General features: G+C 34.6%; 1 protein-coding gene across 5 annotated transcripts in view; it reads left to right on the top strand.

Moving 5' to 3' along the window:
• Positions 1-9,633, top strand: part of CCPG1 (cell cycle progression 1) — a 46,875-nt gene that overhangs the window by 28,403 nt on the left and 8,839 nt on the right. For all 5 annotated transcript variants that reach the window (XM_064485576.1, XM_031453004.2, XM_064485577.1 and 2 more), the window contains 2 exons: positions 3,752-3,873; positions 6,589-7,997. In XM_064485576.1, the coding sequence (XP_064341646.1) occupies positions 3,752-3,873; positions 6,589-7,997 (1,531 nt within the window). The remainder of the gene's footprint in view (positions 1-3,751; positions 3,874-6,588; positions 7,998-9,633) is intronic.

Consider the following 9,633-nt stretch of genomic DNA (forward strand, 5'->3'; position numbering starts at 1 on the left):
TGTGACTGTTATTGCTGCTTCTGTGATTCATGTGAATTGAGAATTCATTTGTTTTATACTTTGCTCACTATTATCCTTGTTAATGTTTATTTACATTGATTATAATTATATTCTTAATACAAAGCCTTTAAAAGTCTCCTTGGTGAAAAGTGGAAAGAATTCCATTTGGTGTTATTTTGGGAGTGGGGGGGTGTCTAACCATTGAATCTTAATTTAAGCTGTATATCTGTACAAAACTAAGAATATTTGAGAACTGAACATTCACACTTTTTGCTTTATGGAATTTTGAAAAAAAATTTTAAATATCTTAGATCTTGTCAACGTCACAAATTTCAGCTTGCCTTATAAATTAACCACTTTTAGGATTTTTACCTACTTAATCCACAGTTTAGCTTTCCAGATAATCTGGTTTTTCTAATTCCTTCCAACAATGTGTTCCTTAAGATCAAGGAATTACGTGTACCCTTTGTTGATTTGTGAAGTACTATTCAACATAATGTAATGCTAGAATAAACTTCATGAAGACTACTTAAGTCAGAGTCAGGAAACTGTGTTTCTTCTTGTATTTAACTTTATAGTAATAATAAGTATTTAAGACTCCTGATGGATGCCTACATGAATTTAATACTGGGATGCTATAATTTGTATCCTCCCTGGAAGATGGATTAATGAGATTTGACTTGAAATATATATTTAACTTGTATATTGTCTGGCTGGAACAAATACATGAATATGTTTTTTTGAGCATGGTTTCTTTCCCTGCAGGTAAACATGGAAGTAACAGAGGAGAAGGTCTTATTTTACTCTTTTTTTCTTACTAAAAAAAAAAAAAAAAAAAAGAAAGAAAGAAAATTGAACAGTGCTTTAATGTTAATCCAAATTGCATTAAAACCTTACCAGTTGCATGACCTTTAAGTATTTTGTAGAAAGATCAGTTTAGGAGTGCTTTCAAAATTGAGAAATTATTGCCCTGTTGTTTAGAATTTTGGTCACTTGTAAAATTTACTTTATTAATTATATTTAACAAAATATTTTCCTGTAGTATTTCAAATTAGCTTTTTAGAATAGGAGCAGCCTTCAAAATAGTAGGTCTATATAATGATGAGATTGGCTCAGTGAACATACAAAACTTAATCTGAATGATTGTTAGCTTTTCAAGGTCACTTTTAAAGGACATCACATTTTTTTTTTTAATTGTGGCACTAATCTCAATACTTTAAGAGCTTTTGAGTTGATTTTAGAGCCAGCTTGAATTTCCCATGCACCATGAAGTCAGTCATTTCACTCCATAATCAGTCATTGCTTTATAATCATTTAAGAAAAACACATTACCAAGTGAATCACTCAGAACACTCACCAACCTTGGCTTCATGTAAATGAGGTGTGTCAGATCTGTCTGGGAAGGAAGAGAGAACTAGCAGGACTCAGGATAGTCAAAAGAATGCACTATAGGTATTTGGTACTGCTTAAGCCCTGAAAGTGCTTACAAAAGTTAAAAAAAAAATCAACAAAAAACCGAGATATGAAGCAACTGTCTTACTCTTTCTTAGCCTGTAGACAGTATATTCTAAATTGGCAGTGAAGCTCGATTGATCTGATTTCCTCTTAGAGTTGCTTTAAGTATTGATAAGCTGCCCTGCTCTTCGGACAATATAATAGAATAACTAGGTGCTAAGTTATGAAGCAGAGACAAGAATCAGAGCTCAAACTAGGAGCCTTACTGAGTCACCCTGGAGGTGGTAAGATTTGAGTTGGGTCTGCTTTTATGCTATGTGTAAGGAAAGTGGAAAATTCTGACAGTGGAGAACCCGATAACCTGAAAGTAAATTTGCTGGGTTTGGGAGCAGTGAAAAGGCTGGCAGGCCTATAGCAGAAGACATACTTAAAAATAATGGAGTATAAGATTGGAATATGTGGGGTGCTGTTATCTTTAAAACATCATGCAGTCTGGGTAGTTGAATTTGATTTATATAGAGTGACCTGACAGCAGTAATTTTAGAGGGAAATTGCACGAAGGTAAATAGTATGGGATAAATTAGAACAGTCAATGAAGAGGTTTTGTAATTCAGGTTCTCGGTGATCAGGGCCCTGACAGTTCCAGTGATGGTGGGGATGGAGAGAAGGTTGGTGAAATCAGAGACACCGAAGTAATAGTGGAAAACAGAACTTTGAGCCTGGTTACTTGAGGTATTGGTGATTTACTTTTTAAATTCCAAGAAGGGTGTTAGCTGCTGTATTTTTGGAGTTGGGGGAGCAGGAAGGGGTGAATTTTGCTAGATGATAAAGTTAATAGATGGTGATCACAGTTGGATTTATTTTACCTAACTTTATTCTAGAATAAATTAGGACAGGTGTTGAAGTTCAGGAGTTTTTGTTTGTTTTTTTTGTTTGTTTGAGAGAGACACCCCTAAAATTGTACCAAGCAGACAGCTAGCTGGATGTATTGGCTGGAAGCTCTGATAAGATGGGGACTATATGTAGAGAAAGTCTTACAGCAGTGATAGCAAATACTGACGGTGGCTTAATGTGATTAAGGTAGGCAGATTTGTGGACATAACTGGAAGGCCTTGCATCTTGGGTTGTAAGACTGTATAGTTAGGCAACTGAAGATGTAGGAAAAAACAAACAGTAGTTAGTGAGATTGATTGAAAAAGAAGGCCACATTGACAGTCATCAGAGACGCTGTGTAATAGTCCTGCAAACTCAGATCTCTACACATAGTTTTTAAGTTATTTTCTAGTGAGCAAAGGAATTCATTCTGTTAGTGGTATGAAAAGAAAGTTAGAGCTTCTTTTTAGTGGTTTCCAAAATGTACTGAGGAAATAAGTTAATTTTTCAGAAATCATAAACTGTAATTATATCCTTTCATGACAAAATTCTGTGATGTCTTTGTATAGTGGTATGCCACTCATTAGATGTAATATTAAGGTTGCCAAATGCATTTTGCCTTCTTTTTGATTTAGCACTGTTTTTTCCTGATGCATGAAGCATGTAGCAGCATGTGAACAGCATGTCCTGGCAAATTAACATTTTGATTTTTAGGGTAAAAATACAGAGCATCCTGGTTAATTTATGATTCCTTTATCACTGGGATAGGGATGGTGATACTCCAGTACAGACCTAACTAAGGCAGAGTTCTTAAAAGATCTGGCTTTGAGCATGGTGGGTAATCACAGTTAGGCAATTATTTTCCTTGCTATTCTTTTTGGGCTTGTGCTATATCATATAGTGAGAAAAAATGGACATTTTCACTTTTCCTTAGTGACTGTCACCTGTGAATAGACTCCATGGTTTCTCTCTCTTTTGAAGTAGGAAGTGAAACAGTTAATGTACCTCAGAGCCTTAAAAACAAACTCTAGTACCTTCAGTATAGTAAGACAAAAACATTATGTAAATTGTTCTGTTTGGTAGGGTAATGTGGTCTGGCTTGTTATAATCAAAAGGATAGTGAACTGCTTAAATATTCATGGTGTATGCTAAATAAAAATTTAAAATGTATTAACCCACTTGGCCTGATTTATAGATTAACATCCACCCACCACCATTTGATGAATGACATCATAAGATTTTACTTACTCATTCTTTGTTTATATAATCAGAATTTTTATAGAACTGTGAAATGCTGATGCTTTGAAAAAAATGATCCTATCTGGACTGAGTAGTTATATGCAAATTAAATGGCTTATTATCTGTTTAAAAATGTTGGTAATCATGGCAGTCATATATCCCTAATAAAATTTTTCATTTTTAGGCACAATTCAGATTCAGAAGCGTCAGCAGTTAGTCAGAAAGATACATGAAGAGGAATTGAATGACATGAAGGATTTTCTTTCCCAGTGTCAGCAGGAACAAGAGTCTTTCACAGATCATAAGGTATGTACCACAAATAAATTTTATAGATTACGTTAGCCAGTAATTGTGCTGTTCAGATACAAGTACAGTGCAAATTAGTAAACCAGTAATAATATTGGTAATTGTTGACACTTACTGTGTCCTAGTCACTGTTGTAAGTACCTCGCAGACAGTATTTCTCTTATTTATAGCCACATCCCTGCGAATTAAGCAAGTATTAAATTCATTTTATAGATGAGAAAGAGTTTCAAGAAAGTTAAGTAACTTTCCCAAAGCTAGCAACTGTCAGAGCTGGATTTAATTCTGTTTATCTGACCGCAAAGATGTTATTCCTGATCATTATATTGTAATTAATGTATTTTTAATAGATTATATACATATATAAACATTATTATTATTTATATTTATAGAGCTGAACACAGTATTTTCATTCAGTGAGAGAGAAAAAGGAGAGTTTGTAGCCTCTCTGGGAGCCAGCCTTGACTGATGGGAAATAATCAGCCAGTTCGTTTTCTCTGGTTTCTTGTTTGTTGTGAAGGAAGAGAAAGCAGATTACACGTTCATACCTGAAATACACCTAGTTCCAACAGGACTGTGCTGTCTGTTCTATCCAGTGACCTAACATCTTTCTGGGTTTATGAGGACTAGCGAAATAGCTGGTCTCCTGTCTGTCTAGTTCTGCCTAGGAAGGATGCAGGGATTACATAGATAAACTCAGGGTAGAAGAGTAAACTGTTCCTTTTTCCTGCCATTTCCCCAAATTTCCATCACGCTTAAATTATATGTATATTCCTTGTAGGGTTATGATTGAATTTCTTTGAAAGACAGAATCCTACCTAACATCTGAATTGTATCTTTCAGGGAGGGACTACTGAAGGTAATTGTAAATAGTTAGTTTTCCCTACCTTGATCAGAGGATGTTATAAAAAGAATACACATTTTCTTTACCACCATGGTTTCTGGTTCCGTAGAATGTTATTGGCTTTTAGGAGACTCGCCTTGTATAGACCTTTACTCAGTCAGTTCTTGCAGATCTCTTGTCTCCAGCTGTTAAATGTGGTTTGGATTTTGAAGATTGCCATGGAAGACCTGTCCAGGATCTGCTCAGTCACTTAATTCAAGATTTTGGAGTTTACTAGATGTGGAATGTGGAATGTTGATGATCCTCCAGTCATCCTGTGTCTCCCTGTGCTTGTGCATTTAAAGATAATATATCAGTCTGTTCTACTCCGTAATTCACTTTTTAAAAAAGTTTTATTGAAGTATAATTGATTTACAATATTATATGAGTGTCAGGTGTACAGCATAGTGATTCAGTATTTTTACAGATTATACTCCATCAAGTTATTACAGGATGATGGCTATAATTACCTGTGCTGTATAATAGATTCTTATTGCTCATCTGTATATAATCTATTAATCCCATACCCGTAATGTGCTTCTCCCCTCCCCTGTTGCCACTGCTAACCTAGTTTGTATTCTAAGTCGTGAATCTTTTTCTGTTTTGCTGTGTACATTTGTTTGTATTATTTTTTAGATTCCACGTATAAGTGATAACACAGTATTTGTCGTTCTCCGTCTGACTTATTTCAGTAAGCATAATATTTTCCTTAGCCCACTTCTGTTGGGTAAATGAAACTTGTTTTCTCTCACACAGGGAGAGCAGATGAAATAAAAATAATGACATTTTAAGTTTTAATTTGTTCTTTGAAGATTAATGAGCCAGACAGTGAAACATCCATTTCAGATAGTTATTTTTCAAGTGGAAAATAATGTTACTCTCTTAAAGGACTTCTTTTTTTTTTTTTTTTTGGTCTTTGTAAATCAGATACTTCCCTGGTCTGATTCAAAGGGGATAGCCATAATTTTATATCTGTAGTAAATTAAGCAAAATTGAAGTACCATTTTGCTGATTTGTACATCAGATATTTTAACTGACTGCCTGGATACTGCTATAACAATTAATCTGTTTAAGTATATTGTTTAATTTTTTGCTGTTTTGGTTAAAGTTTGTTACTGATATATATGTTGAAAGAAAAATCAGATCCTTTGAGGCTACCTTGAACTGCAGCAAAATTCTGTAAACCTCATTGGTCATAATCTCTCAGCAAGGTGCTGACTTGAGTTACATTGCTAATCTGGTCACAGACTCTTCAGAGAATTATTTGAATTGAAGAAACTAGTTGTAAATGTTACTGAGATTCAATCTGATCCCCTCTAAAGTATGGGAGAACATGTATGACTTACCTCAATTTAGAGATATTAATTTGCATGGAGCCAAAATCTTTCAAATAGGACTAAGATTATTGGCATTTTTTTTCACTTCAAAGAGTGCAATGAATATAAACAGAATTTTCTGAAGCCTGAAGCCATCTCTAGCTGTAATTTTACTTTTTATAAAAGATAATCTCCCTCACTGAAGAATCAGAGAACCTTTAGTCTTTCCTAAATTCTCTCTAGGAGCCTTCTGTGGAGAGGTTGGCTGTCTGTAGTCAAAAGACAGAAGACTGTCTTTTAAGTTCTTCCAGCATGCTGTGCTTTTATTTTGATGTAGCTCCTTGCTGTACATTTTCTTGTATATGAACCTTGTATTTTCTAATTTTTATATATTGAAAATGCTACAAAAAGGATAGTCTCTGCATTAGTAGGCACTAAAAATTTATGGGATATTTGTTATATCCTAAAGATTTAAATTCACTTGACATTTTTCTTTCTTATCTTTCAAAAAAAATTTAGTCATTGAAGGAAAACCTTGCAAGGTGTTGGACGCTTACTGAAACAGAGAAGATGTCCTTTGAGACTCAGAAAAAGAACCTTGATTCAGAAAATCAGTATCTAAGAATATCTCTGGAGAAGGAAGAAAAAGCTTTATCTTCATTACAGGAAGAGTTAAGGAAACTAAGAGAACAGATTAGGATATTGGAAGATAAGGGGACAAGTGCTGAATTAGTTACAGAGAATCAGAAACTTAAGCAGCATTTGAAAGAAGAAAAGCTGAAAACACACAGCTTCCTTAATCAAAGGGAGACTCTCTTGGCAGAAGCAAAGACGTTAAGGAGGGAACTGGAAAGAGAACGACTGGTAACCATGGCTTTAAAGGTGGAACTCCAGCAGCTAAGCTCTAGTCAGGCATATGACAACCCAGACTCTCCCAGTATAGCGAATGAAAAAAAGGAAATAGAAATGTTACGGGAAAGACTCACTGAGCTGGAGCACAAGCTAAACTTTGAACAGCAGCGTTCTGACTTGTGGGAAAGACTGTATGTTGAAGCAAAAGATCAAAATGGAAAACAAGAAACTGATGGAAAAAAGAAAGGGAACAGAGGAAACCACAGAGCTAAAAATAAGTCAAAGGAAACATTTTTGGGTTCCGTTAAGGAAACGTTTGATGCCATGAAGAATTCTACCAAGGAGTTTGTGAGGCATCATAAAGAAAAAATTAAACAGGCTAAAGAAGCTGTGAAAGAAAATCTGAAAAAATTCTCAGATTCAGTTAAATCCACTTTCAGGCATTTCAAAGATACCACCAAGAATATCTTTGATGAAAAAGGCAATAAAAGATTTGGTACTACAAAAGAAGCAGCAGCTAAAAAACCAAAAACCATTTTTAGTGAGTATTTACATCCACAGTATAAGGCACGTACACACAGCCAGAATAGTGGAGGCCCTACTATGCAAAGAGAGGGAAGGAAAGAAAAGCCTCACTCTGAAGAATTTGGGAAAAAAAAAAATTCACAGAAATGCAGTACTGAACATGACTGTGGTGAAAATCATAATTCTTTCAGAAAGGCTTGTTCTGGTGTGTTTGAATGTGCGCAGCAAGAATCCATTAACCTTTTTAATGTTAAAGTGTTGACTCCTGTAAGGATAGATGAATTTAGACCGTTAATTGAAAGGTATTTATTAGAAAGACTGGATGGTTTTCATCATTGGAAAGAACTTGATCACTTCATCAATAAGTTTTTCCTAAATGGTGTCTTTATACATGATCAGAAGCTCTTCACTGACTTTGTTAATGATGTTAAAGATTATCTTAAAGACATGAAGGAATATCAAGTAGATAATGTTGGAGTGTTTGAGAAGTTGGATGGATATATATATAGACACTTCTTTGGTCACACCTTTTCCCCTCCATATGGACCCAGGTCGGTTTACATAGCACCATGTTACTATAATAGTTTTTAACATTTATAGATTGGATAGCATTTTTCTCATTTGATAAGTTTCTTAGAATGTTACTACAGTTGACCCTTAAACAACATGAGGGTTAATCTGCATATAACCTATAGTTGGCCCTCGGCATCTGCAGTTTGGCATCTCTGAATTCAGCCAGCCACAGACCCTGTTGTACTGAAATATTTACTATTGAAAAATATCCATGTATAAGTAGACCCACGCAGTTCAAACCCATATTGTTCAAGGGTCAGCTGTATTTGTAAAAGTACTTTATTGTAAGGTAATTTAGGATAAATTAAATTGAAAGATAACATTTTAAATTAAAATCTATTACATACTCCAATTTTCATACAGTCAATTTGACTTGAGCAAATGGTTTAATTTCTACCTTAAAAATTAGTTAAGGATATATAAATCCTATTTTAGCCTATTTCATTTCTTTTCATTATAGTTTATATGAAAAGATAATTACCTTAAGTGAAATTATTTTCCTTTAATCTTTTATTTATTTACTCACTTTGGGAAGGTAGGAGTGAAAAATACAAATTTCCCTCTGAAATCAGAAGAGCTCATATACAGCAATTCAGATGTCCCACTTATTTGTTCTACTTACCAACTAAATTATGATATTTAATGCAGTTATTATAAAATTATTGTTGGTGAAGGTAGAGGCATGATCAAAGAACAGACTTAGCAAGCCACAGGTTCTAATGTGTGTGCTTCATATATAACTTCTAAAAATAACTTTGTATCCATTGCTTATCAGCTTTATATTCTGTAACATGAACTTGCTAACCTTCAAATGATAGCATTATTTTTTACCTTTGAGATAGTTTTATATATATCTTTTCAAATAAATGTAATGTGTCTATAAAATAATGAGACTGATTCTGGTGTCTTTAGTCATTAAAATATATATATGGCCTATAACATGCAAAGCACTGTGAGGCTGCTCTGAGGAAACAAATGAAAAATTCTTGCTGTCAGGGAGCTCACAAGCTTTTGGAGAATTAGGCAAATATAAGAAATGCAATGAAGATGTGAAGGCATATGTGTATGGTGGACTCATTCTGGAGATGTTTGGGAAGGCTTCATAAGTGAGATGGCCTTTGAACTGAACATCTTTTTTAAACTAGCTTTAAAGAAGAAAAGAGATTTTACCAAGCAGATGAGGTAGGACATTCCACTCAGAGGGGACTTGATTTGCACAGATTTGGAGATGTGAAGACCTGGTACCTTAAGGAGATAAAGGTCACTGGCGGCAGCCTGAAGTATTTGTTGGAAAGCGTGAAGCTAGATGCTAGAAGGTGGTCTTTGAAACAATTAGACATGAGCTGATGGGGAGCTGAACTAAGACAGTAGCAGGAGTGGAAAGGAGACCAATTTGAACAATGTATAGTAAGTAAAATTGGCAGTATTTCTGGTGAAAGAGAGGTAGGAAGTAACAGTGACTTTCACATTTCTGAGTTGGGTCATTAGTTGGACAGTGATATCACTATGGTAAGGAAATACTGGGAGGTTTGGGGTAAGGGGAATTGGAAATGAGAATTGTTTTTGGAGGTACCTGTTGACATACAAGTAGAGAGAATTAGTTGGCTATTGGTT

The sequence above is a fragment of the Camelus dromedarius genome, chromosome 5, assembly GCF_036321535.1.
Source record: "Camelus dromedarius isolate mCamDro1 chromosome 5, mCamDro1.pat, whole genome shotgun sequence".
NCBI lineage: Eukaryota > Metazoa > Chordata > Mammalia > Artiodactyla > Camelidae > Camelus > Camelus dromedarius.